Genomic DNA, 22,061 nt, shown 5'->3' on the forward strand with positions numbered 1-22,061 from the left:
TTGTATTCTAAACCTCAAAGATTTCACTTGATATTTATCTAAGGGGAAATCTGAGTCTTTGGGTAGAAATGATAGAAACACACGATTTGTGAAGCCAGTAAATAAACAGAGTAAGAGATCTTGACAGCACTCGGTGTATCTGCTTTTCTTAAGAAGTGATGACCTCGCTGTCCTCTTGGTGGTGCTAGCACTCTGTGAGCAAAAAGGTGCTTCAGAAAGTCTCAGTTTGAAGCAACAGCTTGCATCAAACATGGGAAATGTTTAGGCAAAAGTGCTTTTGTTTACCAAAACATATTTAAATTATTAGCACAGTGCACTGGTTTGAAGCAGTTACTAGTATACTTGCATTAGCACACTGAATAATATCTTACTTGAAGAAGGGCTGGTTTATGACAGCGTCACAGAAGTAGTCATTGATGTATGTGGTCAGAAGACGTCTGTCCCAGTCATCGGTGACGTGACCTCCATAGCTGACCCCAGCAATGAGGTACTTGAGTGCATCCCAGGGAATCTCCTCATAATCATTCAGGTACAGACTGAGTAGTTTCTCACTCACCTGGGAAGTATTAAGACAAAGAGCTTAACAGACTGGGTTTGAAATCTGACACAACACACCAAGGACAAGTGCAAAGCTCTCTGGTGCAGAAAGAAAAAAGAAATGTTAATGAATCAGTCTCACACACCTGAACTAAATTCGTGTGATTTGCATTTTGTTGTACTTTTGTTTACTACATTATTGTTCTCTGACACAGGAGAGCATTGTGTTGTTAGGAAAATAAAATCAACTACCTACATACTTATTATTAATTACTCTAAACGGCTTTAATAAAGACAGCACATACATTTATCCTAATCAACCAATATTTTCCTTTACATACAAAACCATGTGATCTTCACTACATCAATCAGCAGATGTAAACACAAACATTATTACTGCACTAAACATTTGTTTTTCTGTTCTTTCCAATAGCTGTCACGGTTTTTTTTCCTGTATCAAATGAATCTCTCACCTCAAAGTCAGAATCATTAAAGCCATACACAATGTTCCAGCCCATCTGTAGAAACTTCTTCCTTTCTAGAAGGATGCTGTGGAAAAAGCAGAGGGAGAAGAGGAGCTTCCTGTAGAATACGGGTTTATTGCAGCTGTTGAATTGAGCTTCTGTCACCAGCTGGTAAAGACGCTTCATGTTGGCTTTAACACCCTGAGAATGAGAACGGGAAGTGTTAAGAGTTTAGAGCTTATAGTTTCAGTTACGTGTAGCGTGTATGTAGTGACAAGTAAAACTCACACATACAAGAATGTATATATTGTATGACTGTAGTGACACAAAGCTGTGTCTGTGAGTGTGTACCTTTGGTGGTTCAGTGGTCATCTTGATGCCAGCCTGCAGGATGGTAATGGGAAAATCAGGGTGTGGTGAAGAGCTGAGCCAGAGCCTGAAGTCTGGGTGGGGCTTCTGCAGCTGTAGCTGCTTAATCAGCTTGTCCAGCTCAGGCATCCATGACAGAGAGAGGTGACAGTTGGCCAGGAACACCCAATGACCTGAAAGAGTCAGTTCAGTTTAGTTCTATGTGTAGATTCCTATTTGAGTAATCAGACCCGGTGATCGTTAAAAAACAAACAAACAAACATAGCAACTGGTCTAGCACCGTTCTTAATGCCCTCCTCTATCATGCTCTTGGCAATGGGAGCCTGTCCCTGGCCCAGAGACAGAGCCTGGAAGTGGTTGCTCATCCCAGAAGCCTCAGCTAGCTGCAGCAGAGCGCCTGTAGGGTCCACCCCGGGAGACAGAACAAAGATCAGAGGAGTACAGCTAGTTGATTCCTCCACAACCTAAGGAGAAGACAAAGATGGCACATTCATCAAAAAAAGCTAGAAGAGAGTGAGATGATTAAAAAAATGGCAACTTACTTGACACCTAACAGTAACTCTCCTTTTTGGAGATTTTGACACTTCAAGCAAAAATTTAATTGCAACTAGAAAAATTATATTAACAAGAATCCAAACCTTTAATCGTGATACTTAGAAAAATATCAGGAATTAGTTTAAAAAGACCTGAAACTCACTGATTTCATGTCGAGTACAGGTGGTTCCACAAAGCGAGAGCCGAGGTGTTTAATGATGAAGGTGGTAATGCAGAAAGAGACACGGTCGGGACGCAGAGAACGCACTATCAGCATTTTCTGGAACTCATTACAGTTACTCTGCCAATCACCTAAAGGGGGAAAAATGTAAATCTGTAATTATACAATTTATTAGGAGTGATGCATAAAGACAAGAAGAAATACAAATAGTCAAGTAATTAAAACTGTTGCACAGCAGTAAGAAAAAGCTGACTTTCTTGCACATCAGTTCACCCGGCCTCTCAGGAGAGCACGCTCAGTCAGTTTGCTCACAATGAGAAGACTTTCCTCCATAAGAACACAAATGTACCCTCTATAGCACATTCAGACCTGGAAGTGGAGCATTCTCTGGCTCAGAGCTGGTGAACCAAACGTTCCAGTCTCGAGAGGATTGCTCAAAGGAGGACACGATGCCACGGAAGCCGGGCAGCTTATCCAACTGTGTGATGTTGTCCCAGCTGGAGTCTGCCAACCAGCTGGTAAATGGGTTATCCATCTGCCCCTTCTTATCAAGAACCTACAAGCATCAATCAGTCAATCATCCGTCAGTAGTCTAATTATCTCATCAATATAGGATATATAGCATATACTAAACACGCTCATACACCCTACAGGTCTTTTTGAGGGATATTAGCAAATCTACTGGTGAGGAAAGCTTTTACCATCAACAATGTGTCTGTTCTGTTTTTCTTACAATTCCACCTCGAAGCAAGAAGTTATACTGATCCATGTTGAGTTTTCCGGCCACCTCCAGAATTTTGGCGCACATCCGGAAGCTGAAGAGCAGCTTGTGAGCCTCAAACAGACCACGACACGTGTACCTGCCCAACACAAAACCACGCGTTAGGAAGACTCACCAGGATACAGCAGCAGTAGCAAATGATGACGTGTAAGTTTCTGATTAATTATATCAAAATCTTACAACTGATGGAGATTCATAGTTTAATGCAGATCACATAATCAGTACCAAAATCATACAGGTGTACAGATACATATTAAATGCCCAGTGTGCAGCATATCACTACATCAGCTCGCTCTTTGATCAAGTAGAACTGTTTATTTATGCATCGTATACATCATGTAACACACAGAAGCAGACGTAATTTCAAAACAATGCTTACTTGTACACTGCGTATGTGTGATAATCGTTGAGGTTGGTGATCCTCTCCTCCAGCTTCTGGCTGCGCTTGCTCTTTTCTATGCTGAGGTTAAACAGGTTAATGTAGGCATCCAATGAGAACTGGTACATGGGGTCAATGCGGCCCATGTCACTTAGAATGAAGAAGAGAATAGAGGCTCGCTCAGCACATGGACGGTAGGCCTGTCAACACAACAAAACTTTTTTATTATCTTTTTATTATCATTTCCAAACAGCATGCAATAATAAAGAAATGCTACATTTACTGTAAGACCAAGCAAAGGAGGACAGTCCCCTCTGCCACTCTCCTGAGACCTGACCTCTCTTGCAGAGTCGATCTTGAGCTCGGTCTGTTCGCTGCTTTCCAGCTGTTTTGAAACTTCAGTGGCTGTCACTTTGGATGCCTGCAGGGTGTTTACCAGCTGCACATCGTCCAGCAGCGAGCCAGTTGACTCATTCAGCAGTCTGGTAGAATAGACATAAATATAAAAAAATAAAAATAAAACAACCCCCCAGCCCAAATACAAAAACCTGCTCTCATTCATGGGTAGAAAATCATCTCATTCCTTGGAAAGAATTTCCTTTCAAGCTTTAAAATAAACAGCTGTAGCAGTGTAAAGAGGAGCTATCTGCAGAGCTACTCACTCAACACAGAGTCGCTGTTGTAGAACTGCATGGCTGAAAACATGAGTGATCACCATAACAAGCTGATATGTAAAACTTGTGATCTTTAAGATATTAATATATATATACTGTATATAGATATTTAATGCTGGGTAGGGTCTTAATCAGTTGCTCTTTCTCAAAGTACTTTTTGCCTGAAGTACTAATAAGAGAATAATGGAAGTTGACACTTTTTCCGTTCCTTTATATAATCCCTGGTTCTTATGGAGGTACAGTAGGCATGGCTACTTTAACAAAAATGTTATAATTACTATTACTGGTACAGCTGGTGGTAATAAAAGACTGGATCTAAACTGAACATTGTCCATTATGTGAGGAAAATATTGATGAAGAAGGACAAAGGTCAACGTTTGAAACCTGAGAATCTCATCCTCCAGGTCCTGCAGGCTCTTCTTGCCAGAGGCAATGCTAATCACCAAAGAGTCTTTCTGCTCTTCCAGCTCTGGACGCTCTTTACGCACCACAATTCCCAGTAGCTGGGCTTCTAAACCCTGTGTGCATGCATGCAAAATACACAAAAATCCCAGTGACAGGTAAATTAAGACGACATCTAATACCTGAAACTGCATATAGACAAAAATTAGGAGTTATATGGAGTTATTAAGTAGCCAGAACATACAGAGGACACATATGGTTTCACAGACATGCATGCTCACCTGCTCCTTAACAGCAAAGTTTACTATAGTGGTCATTGCAGAAATCTCTGGGGTGTAGTGGGGGTTAGACAGCTTGGTGGTGATATAGAAGCGGAACTCAGCACTGTACTCCACCTCCTTATCACCCAGCTTCAACAGCAACCTGCCGCCTGCAAACACGTAGACGCATAAACATAATGAATTCATGCACCTCATATCCATCCATCTATCCAGTTTCCTCCACCTGTCCTAGAGGCACACTCACATTCATTTAGAATTATAAATGAACTTAACCCTATGCGGTCTTTAGACTATGGGTGGAAGTACCCTTGCAGACACAGGGAGAACATGCAACTCCAGACAGAAAAGTCTCCACCTGGATTTTAAACCACTTAACCACGTAAAAATTTATTTCATCAGCTGCTATTTTAAAGTGTGACTTTGCCTATGTGTGTGTGCATGCATTTGCATCAGACCTATGCGTGTCAGGGACTTGTTGAGAACTGGGTTGAGAGAGGGGTCCAATTCCTCCTGGACATTCTGCAGCAAAACAGGATTCCCAAACTGGATGGCATTCTCCAGCACCCGCAGGTAGTCTGGCATTTGAAAATCGATTACTTTGAGACCCTGCGAGTTTGGCAGATAAGAGACAACAACAAACACAGCTTGTCAAACACAAAAACATACCAACGGCCTCAGAAATAATCTCAAACAATTCCTCATTCATAATCATTAAAAATGTATTTCTTTATAAACTCATCTGAGTTGAGATTTTTAAATGTCAGTGAAGTTCATCTTATTTGCTTTGTAAAAAGTACTGGCAGGCAGTCTTCATAGGTTCAGTAATTACTTGAGGGGGATCATGAGTATGTTGGTGCAGTGAATTTGAGATGAGTTGTGATAGTCTCAGAAAAGTAAAAGGTCAGCTCAAATAAGGGAAATGCATTGCTACCAGGCACGGCAATAAAAAAGAAAGAAGAGAGAAGACAGTTAGAGTTGATGAAAATGTATCTACTAAACTTTTACGGGCAGTCAAACAAAGTTTAGTAATGTAGTTTGAGTTATATTTGAGGATGTAATGTTCCCACCCAGCACTTGGTGGGATAGAAAGAACCCAGTTCTTACCCTTGATAGTTCCATCTTTTTAATCCACTTCAAAGCTTGGCCTTGAGGGTCCACCATCAGTGGCCATCTTGACAAAAAGAGCAGAGAAAGATATAAGAAGTTGTATTTACACCTTCACACGTGGTTTGTAAAATGTAAAACATACATACACAACTCTAAATCCAGAAAAAAACGAATAAAATGAGATTCCCCAAAACTAATAATAATAAAACTTATAATAAGATACCGAATGATGCACTGACCGGTTTCCACGGGTGACTATAATTCCGTTCTCAGTAGAAAAAGCATCAGTGGGCAGGCCCTGGATGTTCCAGTCTCTCACCACTGTGGGTTTGGACATAAAAACTGCAAAACTGAATCCTGGTGTACATGCGATCCCTAAGCCCTTTACCTGAAAAGAGTGTAAGCAGATACAGAAAGAAAGAGAGAAGAAATAAATAACAAGAATAATAAAAGAGTACAGTATAAATGGGTTATTCAGATGTTCAGTTAAACATTTTAAGAGGGCATTTTTTTCTTAGACGTTCACTAGAAGTTTACTGCACAGTAGGATTTACTGGCTGTTTTAACAGTGTGTTTGGCTGTCTGACCTCCTTCATCCAGATTTGAAGCAACTCCTCTCTATAGTTGGAAAGGAAGGGGCCCATGTATGAGAGAAAAGAAGCTGCCAGCAAACAGTCTCCCACCAGATACCCCATATTTTCTTCAAGGCCCTGAAAAACACACAGATTTGGATTACATAAACATGAATGTGGGTTTTTATGTTAAGTATTGTTCTTTGCCATATTTTAAGTAGTATTTTAAGTTTAGACAGGTGAGTGGGTATGTGTGTGTGTGTGTGTGTGTGTGTGTGTGTGTGTGTGTGTGGGGAGGTGGGGGGGGGGGGGGGGCGGGGGGGCGTACAACAACTCTCTCCTCCCAGCGGACCCTCTCTCCGGCAAGTCCAGTCACCAGTTTGCCAGCACGGTCCAGTTTCACCTCCATCTCATCTGATTTCTTCCTCAAACTCTCCTTCATGGCCAGCTTTTCACCGTGCTGCTTTTTCAGCTGCTCCAATTTTTCCCCCAGCTGCTCACAAACACATGCAGATACAGATCGATTATAATAATGGAACGCCATTATGCTCTTTTGCAAACTGAGCTCTCATCAATCAAACGCTTATATCTGTCTGGTGGTTCCATGATGTACTGGTTCTTCGTACCGCTCGTAGTTTGTTTTGAGCCTCGGCCAGCGCGGCCTGCTTCTCTGCTAGCTGGGCCATGGCAGCATTCAGCTGGGCACGCTTTGGTTCTACTACCCTGTAGACACGACCGTACACCTGGAAAAACCATATAAACATTCATGGATTTAGTTTTGCCCCAGACTTTTTCTCTTCATATGTAATGAAGCTACTTTTTTGTTACTGTTCTTATATTCTACTTTCTTGGGCATGTGCTTTCTTCTTTTGCTGTAGTGTGTTTAAACTGCACTGTGGATGACAGTGTCTTTTGTTTCTCTTCCATCCATTATATATCGCCATGTTTAACTATAACCAACTACCACTTACCATATGCTAGCAGGTCCACGGTGACTATTGTTATTTGTAAGTATGTTTAAAAGTGTGTGTAGTGACCTCTTACCTCCATGGCTCTGACCCACATACAGAGTGACTTGGCAGCCAGCGATACTTTGCCGATGATCTCTGGCTGGAAGTCCACTTGCTTGCAGTACAGGCCAATCTTCTTCAAAACACGGTCTGATATATTATCTTTGTCAAAATTAACCAATGTTTTGATGAAGTTGCCCTCACCTGCCAGAGACACATGACAGTCAGTTAACAATCAGTTGCTGTATTAAAGATGAAAAAGAATGAGTACATTTAACCCCTAATATAACATCTACAATCACCCTTGTTCCTCAAAAAAGCTGATTGTAACTGTGGACTGTAATTCTCTGGTTGTGCTGTACTCATTTTCACTACACTACAGTTTTGCCTCTTATTTCAATTAATTCCTGCACTGCTGCTGTCGCTCACCCAGCTGTCTCTTGGCTTCTGCCCAGGTTGGCTCTTTCTCCAGAAGGGTCATAACAGCATGCATCACTGTCTCCACCAGTGCAGGAGGACGGCCGTACGATTTGATCTCTGTCATGTCCTTCTTATTCAGAGACTCCAGAGCCTATGTGCAAAAACATCAATGTGTGGTTGTTAGAAGGCTCAGTCATGTGAAAATCCAATACAAATAAGACAAAAAACACATGCCGAGTGGTACTCGTAGCAAATTACTCACCAAATACCCAAACCAGACAATATAAGGAACAAAGTAAGCGCATACATGTTATTCCATGAGAGCAGTCAGCGGGACAAACATACCTTCATGGCTTCTTCCAGGGCAGGCAGGGCCTCGTCCAGGTCTCTCTGTGCATTCTCAGCCATGGCTTTACACTGCAACTCTTCTGCCCCGATTTTCTCATTTTCATCACTCACCGTCTGAATGCAAGCACACATGTGAGTGAATGTGAGTTCAACTGTTATTATTTATTCAGTTTTTTCAGTAACAATCTACCACATAACATTTCAAACATAAATCAGTTTTAATTCAAAAGGATCTTTAGGTGACTCGTGGAAGTAACCCATGCAAATATTCAATCTCTGCAGTGAGTTATGTTCATGTACTGTGCACATACCTTCTGCTGGCTGTCGGCTTCTTTCTTTTGTTGCACAATGACGGACAAATATTCATCACACTGTTTCTGGAACTCGGCAACCTGCTTTTTGGCCTCCTCGAGCTCTAGAGACATGGCCTCCACTTTCTCCCTCGTTTCACTGATTTTCAGAAGGCCGTTACGCAGCTTGCTCACCTGCTCTCCCAACTCACCGCGTTTCTCCGCCAGCAGTCTGGATCGGCACAAACACATTCGCAAACAGAAGCCCGACAAGCTGATTTTAACAGAGATGCGCAATTTAGGGAATGGAACGGGCAAGCAGAGCTATTTAACCACCAGGGAAGCACAGTAGAGAAGAGTCAGACAGACTGCAACTGTAAATACCCTCAAACTCATAACATACAACAGTGCAGTGTATCTTCATTACAATCCAAGTGAGCGTAAAACACTTATGAAGCATTTCAGTGTGGTAGGAAAAGTGAAGACAAGCAAAGGAGGAATTCAAAGGTAAAAAGCTGCTTACTTCTTGTATCCAGACACCAGCTCCAGGTAGTTTGTTGGTGTCACATAATTTTGTCTCCTCAGCTCCAGTTTCATTCTTTGGGAGACTTGTGCTACTGACTGGTGTGTGGTCACAAAGATACTGGCAACCTTCGTCTGGATCTAAAACGTCATACAGAAATGTAGAAATGTTACCTTGAGACAAATAATGTAATATCTTCTCTCCTCTGTGCTTAAATGCTCAAAGGTAAACGTGCACACATGTCTCTTTGTGTGCGCATGCCTCACCCCTTCCACTGAGCCCAGCTCCATTCCGTCCAAGTACCTCTCAGCAACCTCCAGGAGGGCATCTTTGGGCCATTCACAGAACCAGTCTATAGTGGTGCAGTTAACAAGAGCTGGGTACTGGAGGATGCGGTTCCTGCAGGCAAACAGCCACTTCTCAACATTGTGCGACTGCTACACTGCACCGCTAATCGCAACAAGGGTTAAAAGGCCTACCACTCATAACAAGCTCTTCCCTTAATGCTTGTCAGTGAGAGCTGTTTTTATCAACAAAAGAAAACGTGTGTTCATCTGTTTGCTCACTACATGTTTGTGTGTACAGACAGCTGGCCGTCTGTCTCAGCACGAGTCCTTGCTCTAGAATCACTCAAATAACTTGACCTTGTTTATCTTAGATCAGCGGTCCCCAACCTTTTTTGCGCCACGGACCGGTTTATGCCCGACGATATTTTCACGGACCAGCCTTTAAGGTGTCGCGGATAAATACAACAAAATAAAACTAGTACCGGTACCGAAAAAAAGATTTATTCATAACACACGTGAAAAGACCCAGGAAAACCGAGTTAACGATAAAAACGATAACAAAATAACGCTGAAAACCGATAAAAACCCTGAAAACTATACATTTCACACCTGAGCCTCAACTCTCGCGGCCCGGTACCAAACGACTCACGGTCCCCAAACCCCGGTCCGAGGCCCGGGGATTGGGGACCGCTGTCTTAGATGACTCACTGTTCTAAGTGCAACTTTGCAGAGTGGTGTAGGGACTAGTCGCTCTGTAAAAGGCTGCCAGTGGATTTAAATGTATTTATTTACAAAGCTCCATGACTAAAATGATATCATAGAGTTTATTGTGTTCATTTTACTTGGAATCACAAAGTGGATTTCTCAGTTTGAATACTGTAGCACAGCAAAAAACACTTTCATCCCTTTCTTCCTCCAGTCCCTTATTTATTCAGTAGTTTAAAAAAATCTGGAGAAACCCCCCCCAAAAAGGGGGCAGGAACTTCTCGTCAGTCAGGATACATTACATAAATAGACTCTACCTGAATGGCTCTCCCACTGGACTCAAACAGAGCACAATGTGCAGGTTGTTCCTGACTCGCTCGATCAGGTAGCTGAACAATGAGTCAGGAGTCTCAGCCACATTGTCTTTCCTGGCAGACTCTGAAAGAGCATTGCATACCTACAGGCAAAGAGACAGCATTACACACTGCATGAGGATATGAGCATTGTGAATCTACGCTTTGTGAAAACCGATTTCATTTACTCATATGCTACCTGTTGGCTTCGTAGAATGAATACATATGGTATGGAAATCAAATGATATGCCCTAGAGATAGAAAGACATACTGGCCAGATGAAAGCTATACACACCTCTACAAACTCGTCTGGCTTATATAGGTTAGGCACCTCTCCTGAACTCAGGATGTTATTGATATCCTCTAGGAAGGATTCATCAACAATCTGGGTGTCATTGAACAGAAAGACTGTGGGCTTGTTGTCCACACCCGCCAAACGGTATAGCTTCTTGATATCTAGAAGCCACACACACACAGAGACACACGCACACTTAAAATCCCTCACTGTACTAGTAAACATATTCAACTTATGCAATGCTGACATCCACGAATTTCCTAATATTATTAAATTGGCATGTTTGGTTTTAGCTTTTTTCATTTTAACTGGAAGGTAGCAGATAAATTGCAGTTTCTCAAAAGTCTGCGAATGTAACGGTTGTGTGGCGGACCTCACCCTCTCTAAACTCCAGTTTGCGGTACTGCTTGGTGACTTCCACTTGGAATACCTGGTACTGACATATGAAGGCAGCTATCTTAGACAGGCTTCGCCGACCTGAGCCCCCGACACCTACCACCAGCATGTTGCCCCTGAGCTGACTGATCACTCGAATGATCCGAGTAACTGCAAAGGGAGCAGAAAGATATAACACATCAGCTTCACCGTGCCCGGAAATCCCAGGAGGAAATACAATATAAAAACTAAAATTAGTGTGAGTTAGACAATAGTGCACTGCTACTGACTTAAATACCATGCCACAAAATAGCGTGCTGACAGTATTGAGCGTGCTGATAGGTCCTTAGTCTCTCAGCTTTTAGTTTTGCCCTTTTTCTCTGTTTTTCAAAGCAGTTTCAAGATAGATCTGATTGTTAAAAGTGAGAAACTGATCACAGCAAAGACAGATCAGAACAGTTCAACAGTACAATGACTTGTGGGTGGAACTGACACTGTGGGTTGATGCAGCAGGTGTATTGCCCTGTTTTAAACATGCATGCAAATGTGCGTGGTTGTGTGTGTTGCGTTTCAGATGTACTGTGTTCGATGGCATCTCTGAAGAGCACCAGGCTTGTAGGCACCACGCCAGGTGTCAGATTGTAGTCCTCTTGCTGTGTTTCCATGAACTTCTTGAGACTCTTCATGTCATGCAGGTCCTCATAGACAGACGACTCACTCATGAAATCACCTACCCCACAGAACAACAATAAACGCATAAACAGTTTCACATTTTCTGGGCTGGTAATGGACTCAGAAATTAGCCATCAACCCATGAACTCATCTGTGGGAGTATTTTTACACATATTGGAGAAACAATGTTTATGCACAGAATGCAAATAATTAAGTACCAAATATTGGCGGTTGCTTGTTCGGGCAGATGCTGTGGAAGGTGAGGTCAAAGAGTGAACCCAGTTTTTCCTCTAGGAGAGAAATAAAGGTGTCCATATCACTGTGGTTTACAAGCCGATCTGAGAAAACCCTGAAATTGACAAATCACATCATCCAGATATTATTCTCTGTATACATGACAAAAGTACCCGTGCATCTTAATTTATAAAGCACTGCAGAAAGGCATTCAAATACTGTGATCACCTGAAACATTCATGGATCCACAGTCTAGTAATGTTGGTTTTGGATTCATGGAAGTCTGGATGAGCTCTTAGTAAACCCTGAAACACCTACAAGAGATAAACGGGGGGGAGATATATCACAGAGCATTTTAATTTCAAAGGTACTAAATAATTCAGAGTTTTCATTAAAACCTGAATGAACTCATGAAGACTGTTACCTAAAAGTGATTTTAGGCAAGAAAATGTGTAACCAAGTAGATGTGTGATATTCTTACCAAGGTGAAGTTTAGTTAGTAAGTGTTTTATAGAAAATGCATTTTAAGCAGTCTTTGGTTGTACTAGAAGTTGATACTGATGTACACAAATGTACCTTGGAGATGTCCCTGAGGTTGAAGAGGTAATGTATCTTGGCTGGAGTGGGAAGAAAAAAGGCAGTGATGCCATTATACAGCTCTAAGGTTGCCTGAGTGAGAAGCTTTCCAATGGGCTTCAGCTCCTCCTTAAACTCCTGGAGCTTTTGGTTGATCATGGCACTGTAGATGCACTTGATCTGAGAGGCCTGCATGCAGAGAGGAAAGGCAACAATATTCCCAAAACACAACATGCAGGCATGTCAGTAGCATACCAGGATAATGCAGGTGTAGTGGTTACAACAGCAAGATAATTTCTTAAAATCTAATTTCATGCTGCCCAATTCACACATAAACCAGGCAAAGCAACTAAAATTTCAAGTGTTTAGATCCTGAATGCAGCATGGCTCCAGCAATTTTTAAAGCAAATTTAATTTAGCTCTTCTAAGGCAACAGAAAACAGGGTTGAGATTGGAGTCAGATAACTGATGCTAGCTGATAAATGAAAATACTAAAAAGAGACGGTGATTAGAAGGGAGCGAAAAAGGGAGTGAACAATAAAACAAGGAAATTATAAACATGCCCAAAACTACAAAATAAGAGTAACAAACACATAAGGGAACAAAGAGGGAGGGGGGAGATGGTAGGAGGTAAATTAGCAGGGCAGCGCACAGGCAGGCTAGAACACAATTGTAAAGTGGAGGGTGTTAGAAATGTGAAAGAGAACGCAATTTTACAGCATTTGTGATCGTGGCTATAATTACAATCAGGGTCATTCCTGTAGGGTGCCATGAAAAAAGCACTAACAAACAGAAAACGCCAACAGGAGCAAAACCACAGTCAACACTGAAGAAATGCAAAAATGTGCCTGTGTAAATGAAGAAGGCATTACACAGAGAAAGTAAAACATAACTGCCTGCTAAAATATCACGCTGCTAAATTATGAGAAGAAAAGACAGGAAGACATAAAGAGAGCAACACTTACATTAGGGAAAGTCATATTAATGAGGTTGAATCGACTCTGAAAACGCGGCGTGATGTGAGTCCTCCCACCACCAGGGGGCCCCATTGATGCTAGCAAGAACATGTCCTAAAATACAACAGAAAAAGTGTAGTGTCCTCTGCATATAAAACAGAAAACATTCCACATTGTCACACACTTTAAACCAAGGCCCTTAGAAAGCAGCAAAACTATCTCTCCAATTTTAACACGCCTCACTCATGCTTTCATTAAAACTCAGTTTCTCACCTTGACAACCTTTAGGGTCTGTTTCTTGCGATCATACCAGAAGCCATAGTCAATCCATAGGCGCAGAAGCTCCAGGGGTGGCTGGGAGCCAAAGAGGTCATGAGCCGGCATGTTGAGGTCATCAAGGAAACACAGCAGGTGTTTCCCACCTGCTGGCACATACACGCCTTTGGTTCTCTTTTCTATGCGACTCTCTATAATGTCCTGGATGTTGTTAGAGGTGGTCTGGACAGCAAATGAAAGATGAAACGACGTGAATAATCATAAATCTTTAAAATAATTAGCTTATAACTGTAACCAGAACAAGTAGGCACTAATTAGGCCTAATTAAAGCACAGTGATAAACATCAGCACACACATGGCATACACAGCTAAACACAGACCATACAATGAACTGACCTGTGAAGACATGTTGATGGTGAGGGTCTTCCATTTGTTATCTAAGCTCTGCAGAATGCTCTGAGCCACTGAAGTTTTACCAGTGCCCACCGGCCCAGTGAGCAGCACAGGGTAGTGTTTCAACACCAGAGCCTTAACCAGTAAGTTATAGCGAACGGTGTCCACAGTTGGAACCATAATCTTATAGAATGGAGCTCTGAGGGAAAAGACAGGGAGATACATAAATGTGTCATAGATCCAGATCACACAATAACTGATTACTTACGAAGCATTGTAGCGCCAGCCTTTTGGCAATTTATCTTCAAATGAAGCCCAGCATTTGTTCTTTGGGTCCACGTAGTACTCATAGACTGTGTCCTGCAAGAATTGATACTCAACAAATCTACTCTCTACTCAACAAATTCATAGAATTGAAAGGTTTGAGTGATAATTGGGGAAAAACAGGTTACTGTGTTGGTCTACTTGTTAAAATTTTTGTAAAAAAACAGTTTATTTACAATTACAAAATAAGTACACTTGACACTGGTTAATTCCCTACCTTTATTGGGGAATGTAATGAGGTTATAGAATAGAAGTTAACTCATTTCATATGCCATTAGTGTGTAAACAAAAATATTATCTGGAAGACCTTGGCAGGGAATGTTCCCTCCATCTCCCGTAGGAAGTTGTCCACCCTCTTGCGTCCATCCTCGTTGACAGAGGCACATATGGACCAGATAAGGCTGAAGATGAACCACAGTTCCACCATCCTACCCAGGCTATCTGTGTCTGAAGGATTCACCTGAAGATAGAGCAAAAGAAAAATGCATTTAGTTACACCTATTAGAGATCGACAATTCATCACTGTTGTGGTGCAATGACCCATGGATGGGATTACAATCTACATTTGCACTCTGCTTATTATACCCCACTGCTCGATGTAGCGAGGGAGTCATAGAGGCGGCAGAGAGAGGTGACGCCATTAAGTTCGGTGATGGGGATCAGCTCCTTGCAGTTGCTCTTCTTATAGTTGATCGTGCTCTCTATGTACTTCTCGAACAAGGGCTTCAAATGGTTCACTTCAGCCTGTGAAGTGACATAGAGTGACACATGGAAGTAAAGAGAACGGTGCCAGAAAAAAGAAAACAACATTACTAATCGTGGTTTCCTCATACTCGTTAACTATACATACTCTTAACTGAAATGCATGTCCTAATGAGAGTTATTATGAGTGACTGTATTGTACTTTGTGTCGCTTGTTCAGCCAGGACTGCACAAAGGGTTTCCATCCCAGATCACTATAATCATTGTAGACCATTCCACAGCGGGACACCGTAGCTGGAGAAGCCACTGCTAGATTCTCCACCTCAAACAGAAGAGACACCTGCAACAAATGAATTGTAGTTTTTATACATATTCACTAAAGCTGCATATTTATAGGAAGCAACTGGCAGCAATGTGTCAACCAGTAATTAGTCCATAGTAATTGAATGAGATCTGCGACTCAACAGGTTAAATAACTGCTGGCAACAGGATGAAAGCGTGACCTGAGAGAAACTTTTTCCAACTTCCAGTCAACAGACTAAATTGACTACCGCTGAGAGTGACAATCGCTGTTTGACATATAACCCAGCAGTAAACACACCGAGGGTCACCTAGGCAACCGAAGCTTGAAATGTTTGCAAGCAGCCAGCTGTCAGCTTCAAAGCTATGTGGACAAGTGAATCTCTTCCAGCGTGTGCACAGCTTTATTGTCAGCATGTGGGATTCAGCTCCCTCCCTCAGTTAATCAAATAAAGCACAGACGATTCTGGCTGATGATAAGCTGAAATTTTCTTCCATTTCATATGTGAGCCGGATAACAAGGATTAAGCCACTTGAATGCTGCTTCTTTGTCTTATAAAACTAATCTTATCATGTGTTTGAGCTTTTGCTTTTCTGGATTTACTGAACAGAATCGAAAACAGTCTGGCTGAACAAAACTATTTTAGCCGCTGCATTTTTGCTGCTTTCCTTGCAGAAACTGATTCAAAACTTGGCCTTCTCACCAGCACACTGGAGCACTTGAAGAGAACGGCGCGACCATAAATGATATTAGAAAAAGTCAAAGGTCAAATAATGAAAAAATGCCCGTGAGTGTTGTTTCACGATCTGTTCTCACCTGCTCAGGCATAGAGATTCTCTCTCCGTTGATGAGCGTGAGCACTTTGTTGTCATCCATAACTGAGTTCATACTCTCAATCCAAAGTGTGTCAACTGGCCCGTCAAACACAATCCACTTCTCATCTGGTTTCTCATCTTAAGTGAGGAAAGGAGATATTGTGACAGAGACGTGTGTGATAGCAACATTCACACTCACAACAAGAAGACAGTAAGAAGTCGATGTATTGTTTAATAGTTCATAAAAATAAAAGCACTGACTTTCAATCTTTAGATCTCTCCTTTGTAAACTGGCTTCACAAGAAACTCTAAAATCAACACTATGTAATATACATTTTGAAACCATTGTGTCATGGTCCCTGTGCCTCACCAGCTGATCCCGTCTTAGGCAACATGTGTTTTTGTTGTTTTTGCTCTCGCTCTCTTCCTTGCCGCGGCGGTGCCCATTATGGGCTCCCGCCCCTGGCCCACGCGCCTGCCATCTCCACACCTGCTGCCTATCTGCGTAATTGCGAGTCCTACTTAAGATGGCAGCACTGTGCTACTCGTCGCTGGATCGTTGAACTATCAGCGTCAGTCGCTCGAGAATCAGAATCTGTGAGTTGTTTCCATCTGTTCGCCTCTAACTAAGGTTTCTGTGTACAGATCTTTCCCTGCCTGTCATCCCGTGGACAAGTGTGTGGATTTGTGTAACCCAGTTGTGGAGAGAGGAGAGTGATTCTTTGGAGCACGTCTGATCCCCTTCCTTTCCCTCACGTACCCCGGAGCCCTGGACCCCCCTTCACCCCCCTCCAGCACGTTGTATATAGTATCACCTGGTGTTGTCTGCATCAATAAACTAACTGTCTTCTCTACAAGGATTTCTGGTCTGAGCCTGAGAACTTATTTTGTTTTCATCATGACTTTAAAAAAACTGAACATATAAAAAACTTCCCAGTGACATTCAATTTCAGTCAGTTTAATAGGTAGAACAGGCTATGAGGAAGAATCATCCATACAGTGTGTGTGTTTTTCTGGGGTTCGCACCTGCGCAAGCTGATCTCATGAGGGATGACAGCACTCCATCAGTCCACTCGTTGGTAGAGAGATCATTCTCGCCATACAGCTCTCCTAAACTGAGGGCTTTGGGATTCAGAGGATAGTCCTGTCAAATGAGACATGAACGGTAAAAATGGAGTCATCTGTTCTGTTTTAAAATCATGTTCACAAATACATTTTTGTTTTTACATTTGTACTATTGGATTTTCACTCTGTGTACAAACACCAACAGAAACAGGCTCATAAGTCAGACGATTTTGTGAAGAGTAGTCAATCTATAATCATTCAGTGCTTGGATTTATTGGATTTGACATGGTTATTGTCTGATATATGACAATATGAAAACTTTTTTTTACAGAACAGAAAAGAAAAAAAAAAAAAAAAGCTCATTTTAAAATTGTATTCTTTCTTCAGCAGATCATAGTCCTGCTACATTGTTTGCAGAACATGTAGCAGAGTTTGCCACATGAGGATCTCATGTATCATTTATAGGCTGTAAAAAACCCTAGATAAGTGAATGCACACATTACGCCCCTATCGTGGACTAAACCAATCAGAGATAGTCAGGGGCGGGACCTCTCTGATTGGCCGTGGTCCAGTTGAAAGTGCAGGTGGAAGAGAGAGGTGAGTAGCTTGAATAAAGCGATATCAATTCATTAACGGATTCCACACAAAGACGTAAACACAGAGCGGACCCGACGCGTCAGAATCAGCTTTGTCTTTCTCGGCTTTCTCACCCGACGGCCCGTACACGGACACACTGTCGGAGCTTAGCGATTATGATGCGTCAGGTCCGCTGTGTTTACGTCTTCTTTGCGCTAGATTCTAAGCTGCAGGTGTTGTCTCTCTCCAACCAAAATTCACCGAGCCAGCAGCAAAAGAAGCAGCAAACTACGCTTCACATTTGATCAATGTCGTCATGAATTCCCTCTGACTTTTGCTGTTTTGCTTCCACCACGATAAAAAATCACACTTCCTGCACAGCTCTCTCTCTCTGTGTACTTCAGGAACAGTTTCCCGTCTCAAATCTCTGTTTTCTGCATTATTCATTCCCTTATTACCCACCAGTCCACCGTTGTTTACAGCGCTGTCTTTTTCTTTTTTCACTTAAATGACCTCGGACAAGAAAGCCTAATTTCTGCTGTTCAATACTGAAGAAATGTAAACTTCTTAAAATTATGCAAAATTGCAGAATATTGCAGAATATTTTTAAGGTTATCTGCTATAAAAAGCCAGACCAGGAAAATCTCCTTCATGTTTTGTTCTCAGTTACTTTCACACAAAGGCATCTGCTGTGATTTTCACAATTCTGATGAAGTCTCACATGTATCAGTACTGATAAATGATCAGAATTATAATATTTCTGACTGTCTAAGGCTAAATTGAATCAAATCAGGACTTTGAGAACCGGAACCGGAATTGAATGGATTATAGAAATCAGTGAGCCCAGCCCTAGTGAGCAGCCTACGCCCGACAGAAGTGGATGTAGCTGTGGGTAATAAGAAAAGATGAAAAGAACTATTGATAACTTTTTTGTTAAGTTAAGGCCTGATCTGTCTGAAATTCATAGCCAGTGCTCTGACACGGTGCCATCAATCTTTGAATGCTGAAAAAGCACAGTGTATCTAGGAAACACATTATATGCTGCAATAAATGCACTGCCCAAGTGTCCCCTCTCCCGACTGCTTTTCAGCAACAGACAGCAGCAAACAGGTCGTCAGAGGAGGCCAAGATGATGATTAAGTTTAACATTTTCTACAATATTGACAAAGCACTTTAAGCACAAGTTTGTTAGTTAATAATTTAGAAATGAATATTATCTGGACTTCCCCCCCCAAAAGAAAGTGCACATGTAAAACTGCAGTGATAAGCGATGCGGTTGAAAAGTGTGCGCCTAACTTTTGTGCTGGTACGCCTAAATTTTTAAAGTTAGGTGTACCGGTGCGCCCATGTCAAAAAGTTAGTCTAGAGCCCTGTAATGCAACATTTGAATCTGGGAAATATTGAACCATTTAGATATTAATATGACACTTTGTCAGCTCTCGAGCATAACAAAAGCTTTAGTAAGAATTGGATTTCAGCCACATTATGATAAATATTAAAAAAGTGCCGTGGTGGTGGAGAGTGAGTCTACATGATCTGAGGTGTAGTTGTTCTCTATTACAGAGGGAGTTCATACTGTGAGTTTTCCTCTCAGTGATGGGCTTGGAGGAGCAAAAGGTCACACACTTAGAGACGTATGTGACTTCCAATTACTTCACTGAGAAGAGATCTGCTGAAATGATGCTTCAGTGTCTAATGTGGAAGAAGTGGGAGGGTTCAGTCTGTCTGGGACAAAAACGCACAATGGACACAAGCTTTGACCTTATTTAATCAAACTGAAGCAAGCAGCCAGCTTCAGTCCCTTTAATTCTGTTTAGATCTAATGTTTAGATCTAATCACTGCGATGCTTACTGCCTGTTCTGTAACTGCATGAAAAAGGAAAAAATAATCCTGTGACAGTAGTTGAAGGTTCATAGTTTCAGCGTGCTCTCCTGGGAAACCCATGCTGAACAGAGCCATCTGTGCAATCCATCATGTTGATAAGTGCCACCAACTAGGGCTGCCACGATTAGTCGACTAGTCATGATTACGTCGACTATCAAAATCGCCGACGACTAATTTAATAGTCGACGCGTCGTTTGAAGCAGGAATAAGTAGTAGAATTTAAGTGTAATAACGGACTGAAACAGAAGATGGCAGCACTGCATGTACAAGGATGCCAGCTGCCATTAAACACCAAAGAAGAAGAAGCTGTGTCCCAGAATTCATAACGCAGCCCTGCTCAGTTTCCAATAATGCCGGCAGCTAGTTAGTTTTAATATTACTCTTATTATTCTTTCTGGGTCACAAAATAAACGTTTAACATGTTTTCAGGCAAGAATGCAGCTATTTAAACTTCAAATATCTGTTCAGTTTATCAAGACACCACATACTTTCAAAAGCGCTCCGACGTTTTCAGAGACGTCTGTCACCCACCAGCTCGATAGCTAGCCGGGGGCAAGGCTCACTAGAGCCCGTGAGAACACCGGACTCCCGGCAAATCATTTTCAAACCCACCGCTGTCTTTCGCTACTCAGGTTAAACATGATATATAAGTCATTTAGATAACTTAAAAATGTTATTGTTTGGCTTTTTTCAGTATTTTATTTGTTCCTGAGTAAATCGGCTGAGTTTATTAAACTCCACCGAAACAATCTGCAAATTTAATTAAAATTTAATAAACTACCATCTTGTCTTTATTTTTAGTTAGCACATACCTTAAACACTTCAAGTTGTAAGCTAGTGATGATTATATAAGAGCAGATGCTGCTGGTGCAATAAGCTGTCCGTTTTACTACAATGGATGCATGATCTGATTAGTCGACTATCAAAATAATCATTTGTGGCAGCCCTACCACCAACCCCAATGCAGTACTTAGTTTTTTTTCCCAAAACTGCTCATCCAAGAAACTTCACTCATTACTGTATTTCTTTAGGTTCATCAGTTTGGATGCATTTTTACCATTAAGAATACAAACTTCAAAGTCCGGCAACAAAATATTCTTTTTGATTAAAAAAGCAAGCAGTATTACAATTTAAAAAAAAGAAAAAAGAAATGCTTTCTTCTCTATCCTAACTAACCTGGACCTGCTGAAAGCCTGGCTCTCCTTTTTGATGCAGAGCAGTCATGGCATTCTGTAGGATCCTCCAGGTAACACTCTTAGCACTGCCTGTCTTGCCCACCAGCATGGAGGAGTGTCGAGAGTTTTTAGTCTCATAAAGTTGGATGACTTTGGTCACGGTAAAGGGTGTCACCTGCAAACCACTCCGATTAAGCTCCTCCTCCACAGCTTCCTTTAACTGTGAAAATAAAGAGACCAAAGATAGACAAGGAGTCAGTGATCGGTGATGCACTAAGTGAGACTGCACATATCAGAAAAAAGTGATACATTATGAAAGATCATAGGGTCACATTTTTTAAACTTGTTTCTGACATCTTATTGCACAAGAACACTGACCAAAAGAGATATTATATTATTTGTTTGGCTTTGTGCACACAGGGACACAAAGACAGTCCTGCAATGTTTCCATTTTTTACCAGTTGTATATCAAATCCGTGATTATCTTGATTGCTCATTTAGATTAACTTACTTTGCCATAGTCTATTACAGGTGTTTCTACGGCAGGGAACAAGTCTTGAATGATTCCACTGAACAATGGCACGTCAGCAGAGGTCAGCTTAGCAATGTTCATATCCTTCATAGCCATCAGTAGGACCTAAGAATACAGATACAGGAAGAGAGTTACTCATGATTTCCCAATGGTCAGCTTATTTTTTTAGATCTGTTTGCATCAATACTTTACATTACTGCCATCTTGGCTACCATCTCTGGAAGCAGAATTAAGGCAGTTTGACAACAGAGCCACAGAAATCTGTATGTGGTTGGCATTCTCACGGGCACGTTCATGACTCAGAGACAAGCAGTTTGCAGTTAGTGGTGCGCACATTCAGACTTTGACTCTCTGATGGGAGATTAGAGTGCAAGGCAAGCTGCTGCTGGCTCTGTTTTTACTGATCTGAGATCAATTATGAACTGCACTTTGTGTACAAACACAGTTAGCATTAGCAAGTAAGTTAGCACTCTCAATTGTGGTTGTAACAGATGAGTTTTCTCTTTGTAACATCTCGTGTGCTGTAAGAAACTTTTAATAACTCGTTTAGCACATTAAGAATGAAACCTTTAATGATGGAGAGGGGGACTTCTGCCATTTATGCCGTGGACAAACGGGCAAGATGAGGTTCACCAACACTTTCAGATTAACATATCTGAAAAATCACTTAGTTGACCAAATGGATAAAGTTT

At 41.6% G+C, this 22,061-nt stretch overlaps 1 protein-coding gene across 2 annotated transcripts in view; it reads right to left on the minus strand.

Annotated features, from left to right (window-relative positions):
* The window catches only part of dnah2 (dynein, axonemal, heavy chain 2), a 73,817-nt gene that overhangs the window by 11,039 nt on the left and 40,717 nt on the right, over positions 1–22,061 (minus strand). For both annotated transcript variants that reach the window (XM_087837692.1, XM_087837693.1), the window contains exons 41-81: positions 21,349–21,474; positions 20,839–21,057; positions 17,163–17,280; positions 16,138–16,274; positions 15,223–15,360; positions 14,904–15,062; positions 14,626–14,778; positions 14,263–14,354; positions 13,998–14,193; positions 13,599–13,823; positions 13,335–13,439; positions 12,370–12,558; positions 12,022–12,107; positions 11,778–11,908; positions 11,468–11,617; positions 10,891–11,058; positions 10,513–10,673; positions 10,182–10,321; positions 9,139–9,271; positions 8,873–9,012; positions 8,371–8,581; positions 8,057–8,173; positions 7,721–7,862; positions 7,326–7,495; positions 6,908–7,024; positions 6,610–6,774; positions 6,297–6,419; positions 5,949–6,097; positions 5,707–5,773; positions 5,058–5,208; positions 4,603–4,751; positions 4,304–4,437; positions 3,583–3,727; positions 3,246–3,445; positions 2,819–2,945; positions 2,455–2,641; positions 2,068–2,216; positions 1,651–1,834; positions 1,353–1,543; positions 1,011–1,202; positions 372–556 (exon numbers count right to left, since the gene is read on the minus strand). In XM_087837692.1, coding sequence (XP_087693818.1) covers positions 372–556; positions 1,011–1,202; positions 1,353–1,543; positions 1,651–1,834; positions 2,068–2,216; positions 2,455–2,641; positions 2,819–2,945; positions 3,246–3,445; positions 3,583–3,727; positions 4,304–4,437; positions 4,603–4,751; positions 5,058–5,208; positions 5,707–5,773; positions 5,949–6,097; positions 6,297–6,419; positions 6,610–6,774; positions 6,908–7,024; positions 7,326–7,495; positions 7,721–7,862; positions 8,057–8,173; positions 8,371–8,581; positions 8,873–9,012; positions 9,139–9,271; positions 10,182–10,321; positions 10,513–10,673; positions 10,891–11,058; positions 11,468–11,617; positions 11,778–11,908; positions 12,022–12,107; positions 12,370–12,558; positions 13,335–13,439; positions 13,599–13,823; positions 13,998–14,193; positions 14,263–14,354; positions 14,626–14,778; positions 14,904–15,062; positions 15,223–15,360; positions 16,138–16,274; positions 17,163–17,280; positions 20,839–21,057; positions 21,349–21,474 — 6,221 coding nt within the window. The remainder of the gene's footprint in view (positions 1–371; positions 557–1,010; positions 1,203–1,352; positions 1,544–1,650; positions 1,835–2,067; positions 2,217–2,454; positions 2,642–2,818; positions 2,946–3,245; positions 3,446–3,582; positions 3,728–4,303; positions 4,438–4,602; positions 4,752–5,057; positions 5,209–5,706; positions 5,774–5,948; positions 6,098–6,296; positions 6,420–6,609; positions 6,775–6,907; positions 7,025–7,325; positions 7,496–7,720; positions 7,863–8,056; positions 8,174–8,370; positions 8,582–8,872; positions 9,013–9,138; positions 9,272–10,181; positions 10,322–10,512; positions 10,674–10,890; positions 11,059–11,467; positions 11,618–11,777; positions 11,909–12,021; positions 12,108–12,369; positions 12,559–13,334; positions 13,440–13,598; positions 13,824–13,997; positions 14,194–14,262; positions 14,355–14,625; positions 14,779–14,903; positions 15,063–15,222; positions 15,361–16,137; positions 16,275–17,162; positions 17,281–20,838; positions 21,058–21,348; positions 21,475–22,061) is intronic.

The sequence above is a fragment of the Neolamprologus brichardi genome, chromosome 3, assembly GCF_056152115.1.
Source record: "Neolamprologus brichardi isolate AB-2024 chromosome 3, ASM5615211v1, whole genome shotgun sequence".
Taxonomy (NCBI): Eukaryota; Metazoa; Chordata; class Actinopteri; order Cichliformes; family Cichlidae; genus Neolamprologus; species Neolamprologus brichardi.